This window comes from Cynoglossus semilaevis, chromosome 18, assembly GCF_000523025.1.
Source record: "Cynoglossus semilaevis isolate Cse_v1.0 chromosome 18, Cse_v1.0, whole genome shotgun sequence".
NCBI classification, from domain to species: domain Eukaryota; kingdom Metazoa; phylum Chordata; class Actinopteri; order Pleuronectiformes; family Cynoglossidae; genus Cynoglossus; species Cynoglossus semilaevis.
The window spans coordinates 14,329,447-14,351,517 of record NC_024324.1 but is presented as its reverse complement, the minus strand read 5'-3'; the positions used below and the strand labels follow the sequence as shown (position 1 = coordinate 14,351,517).

Sequence of the window (22,071 nt, the reverse complement as noted above, 5' to 3'; positions counted from 1 at the left end):
AAAAGGCTGATAACCAGAAGTTTAATATTTGAAGATTTGAAAGCTTATTATGGTTCGCCTAACACAGGCGTGGGCAAACTTTTTGACTCACGGGCCACAATTGTCCTAAAATTGAACAGGGGGGTCAGGTCAGGAGCAGACGGGTAGAACTAAGATAAATGACAAGTAAAAGTCATGCTAAAAGGCTAAAATGCTTTTATCATTTTCTACGCCATCTATTGGGGAAACGTGGGTATTGCAGGGAAAAGACAAAAGTTTAACAATAATATAAATAAATTATATAATTAGAAAATGTTTGGAGGGCCGGATTAAAAAGCTGAACGGGCCGCATCCGGCCCCCGGGCCTTAGTTTGCTCACGCCTGGTCTAACACATGAAAGGTCCCAGTAATTTCCTGTGTTCAAATATTTCGAATGATTCATTATTGTATATTTACCTTTACATTAACAAGCACAAAACGTAATTTTTTGATGTTTTTTTTTTTAAGCGTACTTTTTTTTTTCATTTACTCAAGTTACCAATTCTAAAAAACGTGTGTTCAACATTGAGCTACCAAACGACAACAAAATTAGTGTTTCTTTATCCGTAAAAAATTAACGCCCGACATGGTAGGTCACCCAATTTATCCATCAATGTTTTTTTGTCGAGTGTTTGCCTTCATAAATCTTATGCTTCTACAATTCATTCATAACAAACGTACGCATTGGTATCCTTAACATATTCAAAACTCACTGTAATCCTCTGCGCCTATACTGGCTCGACTATTATGAGGTGAAAATAACACACCGTGCAAAAAGGGGTAGTCTTACTTTTTGGGAGGAACCTGGCCCACATTGACCCGGATACAGATGACCTTGCGGGTTTGCATGCCCACTAAGCAGGAGGCATCGTCACCGTGCATTCTGATGGCAGATGTGTTGGTAGCCAGAACGGATGTGTCCTCTATACACTGGCCCCAGGGTCCAGTTTGCCAGTGGTACACAGTGCAGGGATGGTCGTTGCAGTTTCTCACCTCCAGCAGGGAGCTTACATTGGGACAGAGGACTCCACCTGCGAAACAATGGCAGAACAAAATGCTCAACAGTACAACCATTACCGAAGTATGTTGAGCACTCCTCAGGGATAAGGGTTAAGTCAAGACCAGGGGTGTCAAACCGCCACATACCGCAACAATTTTTACAAGTACATGTTTTTTTTTTACCTTTGTTTTCATCCACGTATCAAATTATCTTAAAAATTAAATGAAATAAAATTTTACTAAACATGTACATGGGCCGGATTGAGCCCCCGTAACGGACCGGGTATGGCCTGTGACCCAGATGTTTGGCATCCCTGGTCTTGACACTAGTCACAGATTGTTCCTAATCTCTACATAACATAGGCACATGGCTAAAGGAAGTACTCCTAGGGGGCACTCACGCACTCACTTTTGCCCAACAGGGGCGCTGTTTGATTGCACTCACACTAGCCCTAGAAACCCGACTTTAGGCGGCAATTGCCCTAAGGCACCAACCAGTACAGCGGGCCTGTAGTTTTGATGCAAATGTCGTCGTCAACTGTCCACCTCCTCTCTGCATGCACCACGTAATCATTCATTTTTTTTCCCTACGGTTTGGAATGTGAACCAATGCAATAATTTGCTGTCCACCTTTGGGACTTGCCCATAATTCGTTGGCAAACAAACACAGCACAAACACCGGGGAGTTCCTGCGAGTCAAAGGTCATCCACTTTAAGACAAATTAACCGTTAAAGTGAATATAGGAGTGTTGAAAAACCTGCACGTAAACCCCGGTGGGATCTGCAAACCGTATTAACCACCTATTAATGTAAGTTTATCACCAATAACTGCCATAGGGGGTGAGCGACGAGACTCCGACATGAAGCGGCGAGACAAAATGAAAATGGCTGACTTCTGTGTAAAAGCTTAGAGGTCACGTCCTGCAGAAGGTAATTCACGGAAGATACTATTGATTTCATTACGGTGGGCGGTCATCTATCAGGCCCGCAGCCTATTAACACATTGAAAGACAAGTCATTCCGGTTGCGCGAGCTCATTGAACTGTTAGCTGATAAATATCAAAGTGCTTAACCCTTTTTTTTAATTAGCATGCCTTTAAAAAAAAAAAAAAGTGCAGCCAACGGACTGAAAATGATCATTCTTATGAAGGAGAAATGGTTTGTGTTCTTCTACGTTCGCGCAGAAAGTCGAGCATTTTGCAAACTTAAGTCTATAATCCAAAGGTGGTTCAAGGTCAAAAAAATTGCTCTTTTTTTTCATAATCCTCTGTTTGAGAGATTATTTTTTTAAGGATTCATTTTCAGCCTTGTAAAAGACACGCTCACTCAATGTTCATGTGCTCAAGAAAAATAAAATGTCGGCTTACATTGTATTTGCATGAAGGTATAAAAATGAAAAAAAAAAAAAAAAAATTCTAAAAAAAGAAAAAATGTCTCTGGAATCGCCAGAAAACCCACTTTCGTATGTATAATTTTTTATAATGTCTTTTAGTTTACTTTTTGACTGTATTTTTACTGTTTCATTGTTTTCGGTTAGAAAATGACTTGTATCACGAAAAAAAAAAAAGAAAATATTGATAATTTAAAAAAGTATTTCCTGTAACAAAAACGCGATGTAGCGAAACCTCGGCGGAACGGATAAAAAAAAAAAATCTGCGATGTACTGATGGAGCGAAAGGAGAACTGCGATATATAGAGAGGTAGAATTATTTTTTTTTCTTTTTAAATTAAGTGGGCGCGGCTTATATTCAGGTGCGCTCTACAGTCCGGAAATTACGGTATATGTGGGTTTGTAGACTGTACTAGCAAAAGGTGGGAAACAAAAAAATAAAAAAGAGGAATGAGAAGAATTGGACAAGATGGGGTAAACACGTGACAGCTACTGTACAGTATCTACTGCAAAGGCATAAACAACATATTATATATCATATTTATGTACCAAAAATTGGGCGCACCAGCGACAGGAGAGAAGTACCTTCAAGAAAAAAGAAATACAAGACCCCTTTAACGTAAAAGCCGACAAGACGTTGTATTAATACGAAGGTTACGTTTCAAACACAGCGACGACGCTACGCGCCTTTTTGGGCCTACAGTCACTTCTTACCCAGCATCACAGTGACCCATGCCACAACTTTTGCAGTCGCTGTAGAGAAAACCAAAGAAACAATTTCTTTTCAGTGACATTTTACCAACTTCAAAACTAGATTTATTGACATTATTTTATGACGTTTTATCCTGAGTCATCGGTGTCAAACTCATTTCCACCAGGGGGCCACATCAGCAATACAGTTCTCCTTGAAGAGCCAGTTGTAACTGAAAGAACTGTATAGATCAGGGGTTCCAAAACCCCGGTCCGCAGACCAGTACCGGTCCATAGGTCATTTGGTATTGGGCCGCAATGAATAAATGTACTTTTACTATTATTTTTACTAATTTACTTCATTCAAAGAAAGTCCAGCCATATGCATTTTTTTACTTTCTTTGTTTAAAGATAAACTGGCAAAAGATAATCGAATTTTAAAATAACAGGTCATTCAGACTCTGATACGAAACAGAACAGAGTCTTTAAAATAACTCATTTTGAAAATGTAATGATCCTTCAATGCTCAGTACCTTGCTACTGGTCTGTAGTAACAGGGCGGTACCGGCTGACCAGTAGGAACCAAAAACGTTGGGCACTGCAGGTATCGATGTAACTACTCCATAAAAGACTAATACATGTTTCTGCAATTGAATATTAATGGACTTTACTAAATGTTTTTTAAGCTTTGGCCTTGAGTTTGACACGTATGCCGTACGTGATAAGCTTTGGCCTTGAGTTTGACACGTAAGTGAATTCACACTCTCTCTCTCTCTCTCTCTTTGAAAACCTCCAGTGGCTGCTACTTGTTTTTCGACATAGAGCAATATGGAGAAAAACCCACATACTGCATACACTAAATTAAAAGGGTCTAAGTGTGGTGGTTAAGTGGCGTACACTGTGATGAGAGTTGAGCACTCGAGGGAAGTCTAGCAATACTTGGAAAACTCGTATTTCCAGTAGCTCATATCTCGAAGCCCCCCGCTGTAATTCTAAATGACCATCGTTACAGCAAAAATATTCACGTACACATACGTTTTGGCATTATTTGCCGCCGATCCTACTCGATCTACCAACGTCTTTGATGTCACAGTCGCTCGCGGGGTACCCACCTTCTCCTGCGTTATAGGCTAGGATGGACCGAGATCTGGTCTGTTTGCCCTCGGTACTTTTTCCAGAGCAGGTGTGAGAGCAAAGGGACCAAGGGGTCCAGGGACTTAGGACACAGTCCTTGGGACAAGGAACATCGCAGACGACCGGCATGGGGAGAATGGCGTCACGGCACAGCTGCCTCTCCACATATGTATCTGTGTGGGAAGAAATCCGGCGGAAGCAAGTTACGCCGTGGTGCATCAGGTAAGTAAAACAAGTCAAATTCTTATCGTTTATGTCGGAACAGGTTTGATGGTGTCCTCGGAACATAGCATTACACAACAACTTAAAAAAAAAAAACATTAAAAAAAAAGAATATCATTGAAAAAAAAAAAAACATTTAAAAAAAAAGAATATCATTGTTAAGTGTACCACTGCTGTATTGCTTGAATGATAACAAGCCTCCAGCCACTAGGTGGCAGCAACTCATACAGTGGTTTGTACAGATAAGAATATACAGTACATGTTGTCAGGTTCTCAATAGTATTTCAATTTTCCAGGGTGTGGGTCAGGGAGGATGGGGGGGCGTGAAAACATTTCTGTCCACAAGGGGGGGGTGACGGAAAATAATGAATTAAGAACCAGTGTCCTAAGGGCTTCTGCGTCTTTCCTTTGATCAAAAAAGGACAGGAAAAAAAAAGGTGAACAATTTCTTCCTGTTTTCATAGAAAAAAAAGAATAGAGTTTGTATTAGTTTGTATTAGAAGCCGTGATTTTACGTTTTTTTTTTTTCTCCGACCGTAATGCTACACGGCCTAAATATTCGACCTCAACTTACAAACCTATTTTCAACGCTTAACTAATTGAGAAACCAGAGGTTAGTACCGCTGTTAGTGCTATACCGTTCTTACCGTCACTATCGATACACGTCACTTCAGGGATTTGAGCCGCTGGGCCACACCCTCCCACGAGTTCGGGGACGCAATCCTGCAGTCTCGTCACCAGCCAGTTGTAGCAGCTGGGCTCTTCACATGGTATGGCCTCCACCAGGTGGGGGCAGCTCCCCATGCTGCTCACCATCAGCGCATTGACAACGCTCCTCTTACGTAGCTTGAAGCCTGTCAAGAGAACAAAAGGAGCTTAATGAAGTAATGAACACGCTAATGATTCAAACCCCCCCCCCCCCAGCCCCGCACCAGAACGCCACTTTATGTGCATCTCACCATGGTCTCAGTGTGCTATAATGTGTTAATGTGTTTTACACGGCAGCTATTAAGACTGAGCTAAATAAAAAAAAAATCCACGGCAGCTATTAAGACTGAGCTAAATCAAAAAACTGTCTGATGCAGACAGAAAAACAACAATTCAGCTGTGGTTGCATCATCTGTTCAGGCCAAAGGAATCCTAAGATGGAAGGTCTGCGACAGTAAGGTACGGTTGCTATCTCCAGCCTGGCCAAGGTCGCTCACCTAATAATCCACACTCCTGCTCCTGCCTGATAAGGCAAATGAACCTGGAGAGCAGGCTCAATAGCAGCTCCGTCTTCTCTTCTCTCCCCCCTATCTCGGCCCGGAGAACGCTCTTGATCAAGCAATTTAGCAGGACACGTGAAGCCGCGATTCCAAGGTTGATTCAGGAATATTGCGTTAGGGGAAGATGAGGAGCCCAGGAGGGCAGGGATTTCCATAATAATCGCTCTCTTTGGTATCGGCAGGCCAGGTTGTAAATAGCGTAGCCGCGAGATAGCGGCAAAGTGCATGTACCTGATGTAAAAGGTAGCGATATGCCTGTATCATTAAATTACATCAACATAGGATAGGTTTTGTTTCCAATAGAGTAATAATCAGTTCTTCTAAAATAGTGGGGCGGGGCCCCCTGGGGGGGGCGGCGCAGTGAGGTGCCAGGGGCGTGAGAGGCTTCCATTGGAACATAAGTGTACCACTACTGTAATGCTTGAATGATAACAAGCCTCCAGCCACTAGGGGGCAGCAACTCATACAGTGGTTTGTACAGATAAAAATATACATGTTATCAGGTTCTCAATAGTATTTAAATTCACGGGGGGGGGGGTGTAAATATAATTGAGAACCACTGTCTTAAATGATGGCACGATGGTCAAGGGTCAATTTTTATATGAGTATATGCAATTTTTAAGTCGAATCGTTACAAAAATAAAGTCCAAACAGTTTAAGACAAGTCGCAATTTTACGGGAAAAAATGTTGACATTTACGAGAATAAAGTCGTAAAGAGGTATAAATTTGTCATCCCACGAGTCGTGTCAGGGCCAAGTGTCCTTGTTTGAACCACAAATACGTAATAAACGCGGTTTATCTTGGTGAATAACCGAAGTCTGTGTTTTCATCCAATCACAAACTTCATGTCCAAGTCCATGTGGATCTTTCGACAGTTCAGTCTACATTTCTCTATGTCTGAATTGGGGTGTTATTAAATGTATATAGATCCAACGGAATTTGAGGGAGTACGTGAGTGGAACTTTAATGGTCACTTCAGCGTGTCCTGGGTCTTCCTTTGGGCCGCCACCAAGTGGGACATGACCCGGGACAAGAAAGTTCATGACCATAGGTGAGGGTTTGAACATGGATTGGCCACTAAATCGAAATGATTCACCACAACGGACCGATACCAATCCGCCTGTCAATCTCGCGTTCCATCCTCTATATATATCCATCCATCCATCCATCCATTTTCATCCGCTTATCCGTTACTGGGTCGCGGGGGCAGCAGTCGCCACCCAAATCGGGATTCGAACTTGCCCAGGAGGTGAACCCTGGGGTTCCACACCAATGAAAGAGACATTGCCTCTGGGCCAAAGCGCCACAATCCTATATATATTTATTGTTTATTTTATTGCTCATGATCTACCAGCACTCATTTGCGATCTTTGGTAGATCCCAAAATACTTATTGGGCACCCCAGTTGTAAAGGATTAAATCACATGTTTGTACCTCTGGAGTGTTAGTCTACTCCTCATTTATGAGCTTTTTACAACTTAAGATGTTTTTTTTTTTTTTTTGTTTTTTTTCAATCTGCCAAAATCTGCCAAAAATCTTCTGCCTTTCAGCTAGGAATGAATAACACATAGCAACACAGCTGGTGGCACTGAAAAAGCAATGACTATTTATCTTTTCTAGCTGAAGTCAATAGTATCTACAAAAGCTGGTCATAGCAACACAGCTGGTGGCACTGAAAAAGCAATGACTATTTATCTTTTCTAGCTGAAGTCAATAGTATCTACAAAAGCTGGTTTTATGAAAAGAGACACAAATAGATGAACTGAAGTCCCCCACACGCTTGCTTACAAATCACATATTACGTAATAAAACGTAAGTAATTTTGTTTTTAACAAAACTTCCTACCCTTCTTGGCCGCCTGCTCTTGACAGTTTTCGTAGGTGCAAGGTCCCCAGGCGCTCCATGAAGACACTTCACATTCTACAAGACAGTTGATGTTGCACAGCTGGGAGTTGTTCGGAGGACTGCCCTGGCAGAGCTCAATGTCCACTGGTCTAGCGCTGGAATTCGAAAAAAAAAAAAGCACAAAATGAAAAAACAATAGAACACTCCTGAACTGATGATCTAAATTAAAAATGTGGTAGAAGATTAAGTAAAAAGAAAAAAAAGGCACAAAAAAAAAAAATCTGTCAGTTATTTAAAAAATGTTTCTAGCTTGCTAACTAAGCTAATTACCGTAATTTCCGCACCTGAATATAAGCCGCACCCACTAAATTTAGAAAGCAAAGAATAATTGTACATATATCGGCCACACTTCTCTAGGTGTCCATGTTGTAAAATGGGATATTTACGCAGAAAGATTTTTTTTTTTTTCACTTTCAATTAAATAACTGCTTATTTCTGAACTGTGCCTGTGACACGGCTAGTTACACGTTAGCTCTTTTCTTCTTCGGCCGACCATAGTTGGAATGTGCAGGGGAGACTTAGTGATCTGCTCCAGGGCCGAAGCTAACGTTAGCTCTGGGGCTAAATCCCTTCACTTTGTGCATGTCCGCAGCAGAGGTAAAAAAAAAAAAACAGGGACAACTCACGCTTCAACAAGACAGGCCTCAAACTGCTCTCAACTTTCGCTACCGTTCTTTTTCGCGCACACCCCACGCACATATACGCACACAGCCATTCCCAAATAGACATATGCTACTAGTATAACGCACAGTAGCCTGCCAGAAAAGCCGTTGATCGCTATCGGTATGAACTTCGTTAGCTCGTAAAAATCCATAAATTACCCGCAGGGTTCAAAGCTTGTGAAAAAAGTAGCAGCTTATAGACCGGTATATTTCACTGAATGTATATACTTATTTGTCTTTATTCTTCTATGTGACACTGACAATTAAAACAATTAAATACCTTTCCACTAGGTAGCAGCAGACGGCTATTAAACATGTTTGTTTGTCTTTCTTCAATTCCTGCCATTAAGACAGGTGTTGTATTCAACTAAACAGGCCCAGGAATCACACAAGTACATTTTGAGGAAATTGAAACTAGAAGGTCACTACATTTTGTTACATTTACTTTTTGGGACCGTAGCTCAAAAAAGACCGGGACACACTAATGAAACGAGTAAAAATCTACGAGCCAATGAAACAGAATCACTGGGAAAAAGCAAGGGCAACGCTACAGAATAATCAGTCCAAATGGTGGCCAACGGTTTCACATCAGCAGGCAAGAGTCCGGGCAGAAAATGAGGTCAAAACACAGGCTTGCCCAGAGAACACAGGGAGGAAATGGCCAGGAAGGAGAAGGATTTTATTCTAGCTCTCAAGGCTGGACATGACATTAAACCAAGAATGGATGTAAATACTTAAATAGTTTTAAGGTTGAATGATGCATTTGGTTTATTGTTAGGCAAAATCTAAGCAATTTAGTTTTAAGGTTGAATGATGCATTTGGGTTTTTTGTTAGGCAAAATCTAAATAGAATCCAGAAAAAGCCTTTGGGAAAAAAGATAAAACTGTCTGTGCAAAGGCAGCTGTGTATTTATTTAGTACTGTATATAGTACTCTAGTACTGATAGTGCTAATGCACATAAAAACTCAAAAATATATTGAACTATATATTATATATAACATAACATTAGTTTACACTGTTCATAAATAAGTTGAGGATTTTTTTTTCCTCTGGTCAGAGCACCTGCTTTCCTTTCAAGTAGGTCACCTTCTTGCAACAATTTTTTTCTTCAGCAGCCAGAAAAAAAAAAATTTCTGACTAACTGTACTAGTAAATGTCCGTTTGGAGTTTGGAGGGAAATACAGTACAATTCTAAAAATGTGAATTATTTGTCATACAGTAATTCTTAATCATCTAAATCTATTTACTGCTGATTTTCTACCAATTCATTTCCTTTTTGCAAAAAGTAAAAATATTAAGGAATGGTTTGTTACGGTAAGGAATGTTGTAAAAATATTAAGGAATGGTTTGTTACAGTAAAGAATGTTCATTTTATACTTTTGCCCACACTATACAAACAATAAAGAACATCTTTGAGTTTGCCTTTTCCAAAACGAACAGCACCAGAATGAACGCAGGTTGGGTTGGTTGAAAATAGAGAAGGAAAAAAAAAAAAAAAATGCGCCCAGAAAAAAAAAAAACTATATATAAAATTTCCCGGGGCTGACAGACTGACATATTTGGTCGAGGAGTTCCGCGAAGCTCAGGAGGTTGTGCACGGGTTCTTTGTGGATCTAAAGAAAGCATATACTGCACGGTAAAAAAATAGCCTCAGAGAGCACATATACCGCTACTGTGTGAGTACGATGGGTGCTGCAGACAGCTGCTGCGTGCGAAGTTGGACCCTGACGTGTAGGTGAAGACAACAGGTTCAGTCAGGAATGGATATTGACACCAGAATTCGAAATGAGGATATTATAGGAACGGGTCAGTGGAGAGATCGGCCATGAAGTTACAGTAAAAGGGGGCGGGTGAAGGTTGTTGGACATGTGGTCAGGAGTTAAAGCGGATAATAATTCTACAATAGTAAAGGGAGATAGAAATGGAGAGGCCGAGCACAATAAGGGAATCATGGAGTTGGATTGGTGCGGCAGCAGAGGAGGCAAGAAATGGGGGAACGAGATGGGGGGGGGTGTAAATAACCCACTCTAGCGACTCCTGAAAAAGCTGCGCAAAAAGAGGGAAAAGAAAAGGAAGCAATACTGTAAGGAGATGAACTGTAACCAAAGAACTAAAGTCCTGCTGCCTAAAACAAAACAAAACAAAACTTAAAAGCGACAGGACTTAGTGCGGCTGAACTAATTACTTTTGGAAATAAGTAATCGGTAATGTAACTGGATTACCTTCTTGGTGAAGTAATCAGTAATCAATAAGTAATTATTATTTCTTCAACTTCACCAAAACGGCTCGCATCCGTAATAAAACATGAAGAAGTGTACGTCAGGAAGGAAATTTAAATGAAAACTCTGCCAAATCACTGTACAGACTACATACAGTATGTAGTGACATTTGATAAAATACTTTTTTTTTTTAAGGTTAACCAAATACAGCAATCTAAAAATAACTGAAGAAACAAAAAAAACTGAAATACGACATCAGCTTCCAGCTAAAGTTAAAAGTAGGGATGGGCGGAATTAACGTTTTGCTTATACTTACTTAAACACTTAATTTCCGATTCCGATGTTAACCGATATCGATACATGCAGCGGTTTGGGTTAAAGGCAGAGGACACATTTTATTGTGTGCAGTGGTGTGCTGTGTCACAACGGCAATAATTTACTTTCACTTTCACTTTCGAAACTATTTTAGGTCACACCATCTGGGCCCAACACAGGCATTGCCTTATCGGGTTTTCATTGTCGGACAAAAAAAAAAACAATAACGATTCTAATCGATATTACACAATTGTACTAATATCAGTGATAATATCGCTTGGCCGATAATATCGGTTAGCCGATAATATCGGCTAACTGATAATCCCTGGTCGTTAAAACATTGCGAAATTGGTATTATTGTTCATACTGCACGCAAACATGCCGCAGACGCTAGTCAGACGTGCAGCGGAGATTTTGGCTAAACACCCAAGAAAACACAAAAACGTACAAAAATATACTTTCCCGGCGCCTCTGAGTGTCCGGATATACAAATATTCTCGAAACAGTAAGAAGTAAAAATATGGACAGTACCCTCTTTGCTCTTCGGTGAGGTGCCGTTGGAAGACCTATCAGCACTACTTTGAACACAGTAGATTTCCCGCGTCTGTATTCCGCCTCCGCACAAGCCAGTCTGGTTTCCACGCCGACGGTCCTGCTGGCTCAGCAGCACATCCACCCTGCACTCTGTCCACTCTGTGGTCTTCCAACTGTAGCTGAGAACAGAAACAAAAGACGAGTTATTTTAATACAACGATCTTTCGGAATTTTATATGTACTAATACAAGCAAATATTTGAAGAGACAATACAAAAACCAACCCAGAAGGCACTTTTATGACTTTAGGGATTAAATGGTCTCTGTGCGAGCCAATTAAAGTATGTCCAGTTAATTTGACTGGCTGAACATTGCTTTTATGGTGCTGCAGTGTGATTGGGATCACTGCCCTGCTGGAGACAGGAAGGACATTTTAGGTCCAGTACCGCTTTACCTAACTGGGTTGGATAAAGTGACCCGGATGACTGAGGACCTACAAAACATAGAAGATCTATGTTGAAAACACTTTTAAGTTAGTTATAAAAACAAACTCAATTTCAATAGGAGAATGCTAAATTTATGCTACATTTGAAAAAAAAAAAAACCTTTAACAACATCAACGTGATTATAATATAAGTAACCTTTTATGTACAATTTGGATTTTTTTTTTATGTATAAAAACTAAGTAACTTTTTATGTACAATTTGGATATTTTTGTATATATGTATAAAAATGCCTTTTCCACAGTTAGGTAACACCAACACATTTTGGTCTTCTTCCAATTTTTGCAATTTTTTATTAGCTAATTAGCTAGCTAGATAGATAGATTTTAATAATTGTACATGTATAGGCCACACTTCACTACATGTTGTAACATGGGATATTTTGACAGAAAGATTTTTTTTTTTTAATTAAATAAATTTTTTTTTTTCCAATCAGTGCCTGTTTTCACGTTAGCTCTTTCCTGCTTCGGCACCCCGATCGTAGTTGAAATGCACAGGGAAGACTTAGTGATCTGCTCCAGGGCCGAAGCTAACGTTAGCTCCGGGGGCTAACTCCCTTCACTTTGTGCTTGTCCGCAGCAGAGGTAAACAGAAACAGGGAAGTTGGGGTCTTGCATAACCATCCAAACAGAAACAGGGAAGTTGGGGTCTTGCATAACTGCTCTCAACTTTTGCTAGCGTTCTCTGTCAAAGAGTGTGAAAAATACACAAATACAACCACGATACCAGGACTACAAAACATAAAAAAAGGCCTACACTACAGTCCGCCTTTTAACCCACTCAGCTGCGATTTTAGTTGCGTTTTCTTTTCTTTTTTTTGGTTTGTTTTTAATTACACTTACCTAATGCAGGCTGGCACTCCTTCTCCCTGGGGGCTGCACAGCTCCTTTTCCATCAGCTCTGGACACTCTTTTCCTCCACCGACGGGGAACTGGCTAACCTTCCTGGTGCGTGTGCGCTCACCCTTGGGCCCATTGGGCTCATAGCACTCCTTGGAACAAGCTGACCAGTCAGACCATTCGCTAACCTCACAATCTTTGGCCATGACACAAGCCTGGAAGGTGGCTGGCAAGATCTCCTGTGAGCACATGCTATTGGAAAAAAAAAAAAAGAAAAAACATGGAAATAGTTTTTGAGTTTTAACAATACATGTTACAGTGCGAGTTTCTTAACCTGATACATTAAAAGTTTTTTTTTTTCTATTGCACATCAATGAACGCTACTTGTAACTTAAGTACATAATAATCGATTGCAGAAACATTTATTAGTAAGTTATGGAATAGTTACAGCTATACAGTCTTCCATTTACAACCGGCCCTTCAAGGGGAACTGTATTGCTGATGCCCCCCCTCCCCCGGGAAAATTAGTTTGACGCCACTGTGTTACAGTCACAGACTTCCTGTCCTCCCTAGTACTTAGGGCCTAGGGAACAAATAAATATCATAATTTCGAGTCAAAATATTGTTGGTTTCGTTCATAGTTTTGATGATATATCTTCAGGTCCACATTTGATCGTTACTCTTTATTGTCTCCAGACATTTCATTGGTTATCGTGTGGTGGCCCTGACACAACAACAACATTTCACAATACACAAGGACATTTCTCTAATGTTGTTGTGTTTTCGGAAATGTCCTTGTGTTTTGACTTTCGGGGGCCACCGTAGTATCAACCTTTGAAGGCAGGAAACATTGATATTGGTTTAAAAAAAAAATCCACAATGATGGCAGGGCACATTTTATGAGAGACGCTGCGAGTCTGTGATTGGCCGCCGAGCTGGACTGTATGCCTGTAGTAGGCCTATGCCATACTTTAAAATGTGTTCACTATGGCCATAATAGAAGAATTGTTTAAATAAGTATATTGCAAATATAAAATACGTGAGATAACGACTGCCTAAATACATCATTTTTTTTACAGCTCATTCAGATTGAAGTGGCGTGAAAGTCACAGCTAAAAGTGATTTCAAATACAGAAAAAAAATCACGAGGCCCACGAAGCAAAAAAAAAAAAAAAAAAGAATTAAAAACAATCGTCAGCTATCCTGCGGGACACCGCAACGCTGCTCACCATAATTACCGACATGTTTCATTCGTTTCGTAAAATTACACAGCTAAGCGGCAACAAAGATGTATTAATTAAACATGGCTGACAGAGAAGCCTGAAGGAAAAGGTGCTCAAATGTTTGAATCATTAAAATTGGAACTGAAATCTCCCCCCCCCCCCCATACTTATGAAACTATTTCCAAAAATAAATCCATCTTGGTCCAAAGTGAAATGTCTGCCACACATCTACCTAAGTACAAAATAAAAGAACATGTAGGGACGTATTACTCTGAAGTTATGACCTATATCGTTGTAGCCGTGATACAACCGGCTTCATTAAGAAGAATATATTTCCGCTTTGTTGCCCTTGACAGCCCTATTATAATATATATTCACAGAGTAAATAAAAATTGTAATTATCACATTTTACACCAGCCCAGGACAGACAGCCGTCTGGTTATGGCCGCATCAAAATCGCGGCTAGTAAAAACCGCGGCTGTGCGGCTGTGAAACAATCACTGACCAGCTGACGGCGTATTCCTTCACAGCCTTTAGCGTCACAACTGCAGCCCTTTACAGTGGCATTATTAAAAGCCGGGCTACGATCCCGTTAAAACGGCATTAAAGAAAGTCTGGATACTACGCCAACCTTGGTTTCACGCAACAATGAATAGTTACAAGCAGAGGTGGAAAAAGTAGAAAAAAAAATGTAACTAAGTAGTTTTTTACTTAAGTAAAAGTAAAAGTACCAATCTAAAAATTGACTTGATTTCAAAGTAAAAAAAAAAAAAACTTAATACTTAAATACTTAATTTAAAATTTACTTTGAGTAAAAAAAGTAACTTAGTTACTTCAAATTATTTGACGTATATAAACGATCAATTGAGAATTGATCAACAACGAATTATGATCCGTTTGAACAACTGTACTGCGATTTTTAGCCACTAGAGCGCACTTAAGTTTTGACAGTGACAAGTTATTGCCTTGTTTGTAATCGAAAAACAAAGAGCTAGCTGAGATATTGCCAAGGATTTCCTTCTCCTTCTAAGTCTTCTGCTCCACGGGAGTTCCCTGCTTGGCAATCCTCAACCTCCATTTTTTTGGTTCGGCACCAGCCGTCGTCCAACGACAGGCTACAGTCTGTCTCTTAGTCAACGTTCTCTGGGTACATTAAAACAGTGGGAAATCCGTAACGCAATTTCCTCCAAGTTGACGTAGACTGTTTTCCTCTGATTTCATTTTTCAATCAGTAACGGATTCTTTTCCAATGCAGCAAAGTAAAATACAAGTCAAGTCAAAATGTACTTGAGTAAAAGTAAAATTACCTATACCCGAAACTACTACAAAAACTACTCAATTACTTTTAGGTGAGTGAATGTAACTAGTTACTTTCCACCTCTCGTTACAAGACAATTTTTTTTGTGAAGATTACACTAAATTATTATTATTGAAAAGGGCAGCATTTTAAGGGATTTTCAGAGGTAAAAATGAATTGTCTCACCTTAGAGCTTCAACGTTTCCATTTTTGTGGACACAGGTCACTTCCCGGGATTGGGAGCCAACCTGGAGGTCCCAGAACTTTCCTCCCACGCGGTTTTTACGGTTCCTGGTCCTCTTCTTCTTGATGAGTTCTCTTGTCTCCGGGTCCTTTGCCTTTCCCCTCTCTCTTAACCTTTCTCTGACTTTCTCTCTTTTGTCCTTGTTTTTCGCTTTTTTCTGCCGTTTGGGCCTGTCCGCCTGCCGAGACGGACCGTCGGATTTGGTGTTCGCTCTGCTTAGTTTACGGTTCTCCTTGGACGGTTTATCTCTGTTTCTCGGTAGTTTGACGACCCCTTTGGCTAATTTGTCCTTGTCCTTCCGCTGTTTCTCACCCTCCTTGCCAGGCTTATCCCCTCCTTTTGACTGCTTTTCTCCCTCGCCAGGCTGGGGAACGGTCTCTCTGGAGTGTTTATCACCCCCTCTGAAAGGTTTATCATTTCCTCTTGACTGTTTCTCTCCCTCCTTAGAGAGCTTATCACTTTCTCCAGATGATTTCTCGCTGTCTCTGGGTGGTCTGCCAGCTTGTCTGGCTTGCCTTGGCAGTGGTACAGAGCAGGACCCCCAGGGTCCTACCCTGAGGCTGTAAAGATTCTCTTCTCCTTCGCACAGTCCCAGCTGGCATGTTTGGAATTCAGTTAGGTTTGGGCAAAACGCCCCGCCGAACAGTGGCGGCGACAGTACGAAACGGATGCGGTTCTGTAAGCCCATTCCACACGTTTTTGAGCAAGATATCGGCAAACCGCCCCGCCGAACAGTGGCGGCGACAGTACGAAACGGATGCGGTTCTGTAAGCCCATTCCACACGTTTTTGAGCAAGAGGTCCACTGGCTGAACTCGGAAACCACGCAGTCCCGGGGACAAGGTATAATGCACGCCTGCTCGAGGCGGGGCTTGGGCTCGAAGTACTCGCAGATTGCATCCTCCGCTGGTTCTCCGTTTGCCTTTTGGACGCAGTCCACCTCACGGGTCTGGATGCCCTCTTCTCCCCAGGTGCACACAGCGGGGCGCTGCACCCCGGCGCTGCGCAGCGAAACGGGGACACACTCGTTCCATGTCCCCAGCTGCCAGTCGTACAGGTTTTTGTGCCAGTCACACACTCTGAAGCAGCTCTGCTGGTTGTCCGGGCGCTCCGTCTGATTGCAGTTGGTGTGCAGGGTGGTCCAGCCTTCAGAGTGTGCGCACCACACCGCTCTGCTCTGACCGCCTCCAGGGCCACACTCGCTGCCCATACATCGGCCCCATGGTCCTAAGGGAAAGACGAAAAAAAGGTAAGGATTAAGGAAAAGTTCATAGGAAAAACTCTGACTGAAGAATTGTTTATTTCTTTATCCAGTTTTGCCTGAAAAAGGAAGATTCAAAGATTTGTAATGTAGGCACAGACTATATTACGGATGTCCGATAATATTGGCCGACCAATATTCTCAGCCCGATATTAGCATATTTTGTAATATCTGCAAGAATCGTTATCAGTGTTTCCTCCGATAATGAAAACCCCATAGCGCATTGCCTTGGGTTTTGCCTAATAAAGTGTGCTCTAAAAATACTTTAATGCCCCGATTGGCGACAGACCAATCAGATGCCTCAGTACTCTAAAGAACTTTTATGGAAACGCAATTGAAATTTCTCGTGCTAAACTCCTTTATCGCTCTCAACCCAGCTTCTCCAAATTCGCATCTTCCTCCTCTCACACTCTCCGCACTCTCTCTTCCTCATACACACACTCCAATTTCCATACCTCACGTGAACAGAACATTATGAGTGATAAACACGTCTCTAGTCACTAGATGGCAGCATTGCAGCTCATTTTATTAATCTAATTTGTTAATCGGGGGGGATTGTATGCAGAATAATGGTGCAAGCAACTCATGCAGTGGTTACAAATAATTGAGAAACACTGTTTTAACCCATCGTCTTAGTGAACAGGCGACGCTTCATTTTCTTAACCAGGCCACCGCTTGCCCGCTATATCGGTATCAGTTGATATCGGAAAAAAGTTTGGACAATATCGACATATGGGATATCGGCAAAAAGTTAATATCAAACATCCGTAATTAACATACATCTTTAATAATAATAATAATAACAATAACAATAACAGGCTGCCCCTTGCAGACGCCAAGCATGTGGTTCCTCTGGGAACCGAACCCAGGGCTAACTGCTTTGCGCTTCCGAGGCATGCTAACCGCTGCACTACGGAACCACAAATGTGGCTTAAATTACAATAAGTCAATTAAACCGGATAAACTTGACGGTAATAGTATGAATAGAAGCCTGGGTTTCACCTAAATAAAAATAAAGAACAGTAACCCCAAAACCAAAAAGCAAAAAAAAGGAAAAAAAAAAAAAAACAACAACTTCAAACTGAAAAATGTACACCCTCCTCAATGCTTAAAATAAATCCAACATCTCCTTAAATCAGCGCCAAGAGGCTTAAGTTCTTGCAAAAGCAATAACGATGTCCTGCCAAATACACTTTCATCGTTATAGTGATTGCACTTACAAGCAATTTATGAGAGTTGTAATTTAAGATCCCGGCCACTTAGTGAAGAACACCGAGCTAGCTGTTCGGCAGAGTACAGAACGGGGGGGAGGGGGGGGGAAGCTGTTATGTTACAATGCTTGATTACATTTTGACTCCCCTTTCATTCATGTTAATGTTAATAATATTTAATCAATTTTGTAATGTTGTTTTGCATTATTTTAGGTTAGGTCTTATAACTAAAATTTTTTAACCCTAGCGTTTTTTTTTTTTTTTTTTTGTATTTTGTACACACCCAGCGTCCTCGCAACCGGCTTGCATCTTGTCGCAGAATGAGGAAAAGTTGGAACAAGCCGTGCAGCACAGGAGCGCACACCCGCACACACACATACACAAAGACATATTATCAGCGACGCAGGAGCGCACACCCGCATGGGTCGCGACCCTCAGGTGGGTCGCAAGAGATTTTTTTTGGGGGTCGTCTTGCATCATCATCGTTTCCCAGTTTACGAATAATGTCTATTGACTTGGGTCGCAAAGGTTTGTGATTTTTAAATTAACGGTCCTCTGAAAAAAAACTTTGGGAACCACTGACCTAGACCCTAGGACAACACGGGGTTAAATTTCATTTCTATCAGGCCAATAGCTGATTTTTTTCAGCTGATTTTTTCAGCTGAAAAAAAAAAAAAGTGCATATTTGCTGTCTCTAAATGTGGCTTTGATGGACCGGTGAATCTTCCTAGGTGTACGCATCCCCCTCCCCCACTTGCCCGACGACAGCTGGAAAGGTCTAGCCACGGAACAAACAAGTATTTCAAAAGCGCCGAACTACAGAAAAGATATATGGCTGGTGTTCTTTATCAGTGTTTTATCAATTCAGTTAAACGGCAAGACAGTAAAAGACAGATGGCGTTAGCGTACAGCTGCAGCACGAGGGGTCGGATCAATAACGATCAATAGTGGCGACGAGAAACTGGCGCGGACACACACACACACACACGACGGCTGTAGTCACGGGAACGGTTTCACTCCCGTGGCTGTCGATATTCTGGTAGATAGCTGGATATTTAACTGGTTCCCCCGAAGGGAATTTTTGTGGGACGGTTAAAAGAAAACGTAGAGGTGGAGGAGTAAAACGAAGGGGAAACGAAGCACAGCAGTTTTTGATACGTAGTTTGACAAAAGACAACATGACGTAGACATTTAGGAGGACATCTTTCTCTATAAAGAGGTCAATGTATTTACCAAAAAAAAAAATGTTGTCTTCAAGAACACACCAAAAAAAAAAAGTCTTAGTCGGTGCCACCATTTAAATAAAGGTATAATTAAGTGTGTCTAATTTATTGCATACAGTCAATATATTTTGTTTAAAAATACAATTATGTAAAAAAAAATAAAACAATGTCATCTATGCTATGTCAACAATGGACTGGGTTGAACCAATCACGTGGCGAGATGTCATAGATGCATAACATGTGTTGCTGGGTTATGTAGACTCCCAAAGCAACAACTGTAGCTAATAAAATACGATGGAATGGGATGGCACTTCAGTTCATGGTATGAGTCAAGGCAGGTGAGCGAATACTTTTGGTAATATAGTGTAGATTACGGTAATTTCCGGACTATAAGCCGCTAATTTTTTTCACACGCCTTGAACCCTGCGGCTTAAACAATGATGCGGCTAGTTTATGGATTTTTACGGGCTAACGAAGTTTATACCGCTAGCTTTCAATGACATTTCTGGTAGGTTACTGTGTGTTACACTAGTAGCGTATGTCTGTCTGTGAATGGCTGTGTGCGTACGTATATGTGCAGGTAGCATACAGGAGCTGTTCATGTTCTGTAGTGCTCGGTGCGGCTGATAATAGAGTTATCTTTTTCTGTTTACCTCTGCTGCAGACAAGCACAAAGTGAAGGGAGCTAGCCCCGTAGCTAATGTTAGCGCCGGACCTGTAGCAGATCACTAAGTCTCCCCTGTGCATTCCAACATACAGTCGGGGCGCCGAAGCCGGAATGAGCTAACGTGTAACTAGCCGTGTTACAGGCACTGTTCGGAAAAAAAAAATTTATTTAATATCCAATGTTACAACGTGGACACCTGCGGCTTATAGAATAGCGCGGCCTATATATGTACGATTCTTTTTTTTTCAATTTAGTGGGTGCGGCTTATATTCAGGTGCGCTCAATAGTCCAGAAATTACGGTTATATTGTTAAGGATAATGACAACACCGCAGCTAACATGCATGCTAATTTGTTTCTTTGAATACCGATGGGACAGCAGGAGTAATATGACAGTGATTTATGAACCGCAGCGAGCACTGAGACGCCGCCTCATTTCCGATCAGATGACTGGCAATAAAACAACTCGGATCTAGTATCTAATATTACTTACTTCAAAGCCACAGCAACTACCAGGGCCCGAAGGCTAAAGAGAACGCCAACTCACCCTTCACTGCCGCTGCAGCTCCACTGTCAGTTGGACTCAACATCATTCGCTCTCTGACTCACATTCATTCATCATCACATTTCACCATGGCTTAGCTGTCGTACTTCTACGATGGCTATTTTCATGATTTCATCTTTTCTTTTTTTCGTTTTTTTTTTTTTTTCCATTTTCTTTTTATTTAAACATTTACACCGGTTGAGAGACCGTCAGACTATGATGACGTAAAGTCAACAGTGTAAAGAGTGAGGTCCTCAAATATTTCTTTAGCTTCCGAGTCAGTTGAAGTTCCTACTGTAAGCATCTGGTTTTAAGTTGACAAATGTTGCAGGAATCTGGGGTCCGTCTGAATGGATTAGCTTGACTTGACAAAGAGCACGAGGCATCAGGAGTTGTTTGCGGGGCTGAAAACCCTTTTTTTTTTTCTCTTTTTACGCATTTTTTGCATGTAGCGCATTTTCATTAACATTAAAAACCGATACAGCAACTTGGCCACTGTTTCTTTTTTTGTTTTTTGTCCCTCTTTTGAACTATTTTAAAAGTCTCTCAGCTCGTCCTCATACTATCCTCGAATGCGCACAAACCGAATTCCGGTCGGACCTCGAGATACGAGCGACCCGAAATTTACGAGTTAGCAACTTTTGCTAGATTTTTTTTCTCGTGATACGAGTGCTCAGCCGAGCTCCGTTTTTCCACTCGACACTTTCGCGCTGTCTCGCTCGCTGTCCCTCGCTGGGTTATTTTACCCATTTTTAAAACAATAATATAAAATGTGTTCTTAATTATTATTATTTTACATTATCAATATATTTATATATGTTTATATCAATGTTTTTTAATGTTTAGATGGGGGGATTCATTAATATTTCTGAGGGGGGGCCGCATCGAATTAATTGGTTTAATTGGAAGATTCAATCGCGATACGAAAGAATCGACATGCGAGTGCAGTTGTGGAACCGATTGTGGAACTCGTGAAAAAAACTCGCGAAACCCAAACAACCTATAACGGGCAATCGTTGGTTGACACTGAAGATAACCTTAGTTCCTTAAGATTTTTACCAGTAGCTACATTGCCCAATAAAAACTGTTATCGTGAAAAATAAAAATAAAAATATGTCAATCGTAATGTAAAAAAACAACTGGAAAATAAATACAATTTAAGAGTGCTATGTTTTTCCCCCGGTTTTCTGCCAGTCGAGGTGTTGACATTAAGTGGCTGAGAAGCCTGTCAGTCATGTGGTTCCCATGATAACATTTCAGTCCGAATCAGTCAGGTGGGGCGACAGTGTGTGTGTGTGTGTGTGTGTGTCTAGCTGCGGCTGATTAAACCTTGTGTCAAAAGCACTCGGCAGTGTCGCAGGGACGCAACAATAATCGTAACAAATTAACCAGATATATTTATAATTCCCGATCGGCAATCTGTGTCAATTTCTTGATGGCAGTCAGTAAGGCTAACATCGACCGATACCAATGTTTATCCGATCCCTACTCTATATATACAACTTGCAATTACTTTTGCAGAAAGATACAGCAACCCTTTGCCATCCATGTTTGACAACGAAAACATGTTTTAACCATAGGGTTAGACGCTCACTTTTTTTTTTAAACCCATCCACAAATAGGCCAAGGCTATCTGGCCACATCAGCAATACAGTTCCTGTTGAAGGGCCGGTTGTAAATGAACGACAGTATAGGTCAGGGGTCC

The 22,071-nt window shown here is 41.1% G+C and overlaps 1 protein-coding gene across 1 annotated transcript in view; it reads right to left on the bottom strand.

Annotated features, from left to right (window-relative positions):
- Positions 1–22,071, bottom strand: part of thsd7aa (thrombospondin, type I, domain containing 7Aa) — a 75,783-nt gene that overhangs the window by 22,987 nt on the left and 30,725 nt on the right. Inside the window, exons 7-14 of the mRNA XM_025065351.1 lie at positions 16,214–16,689; positions 15,406–16,139; positions 12,703–12,951; positions 11,358–11,537; positions 7,568–7,725; positions 5,101–5,307; positions 4,210–4,404; positions 809–1,049 (exon numbers count right to left, since the gene is read on the bottom strand). Coding sequence (XP_024921119.1) covers positions 809–1,049; positions 4,210–4,404; positions 5,101–5,307; positions 7,568–7,725; positions 11,358–11,537; positions 12,703–12,951; positions 15,406–16,139; positions 16,214–16,689 — 2,440 coding nt within the window. The remainder of the gene's footprint in view (positions 1–808; positions 1,050–4,209; positions 4,405–5,100; positions 5,308–7,567; positions 7,726–11,357; positions 11,538–12,702; positions 12,952–15,405; positions 16,140–16,213; positions 16,690–22,071) is intronic.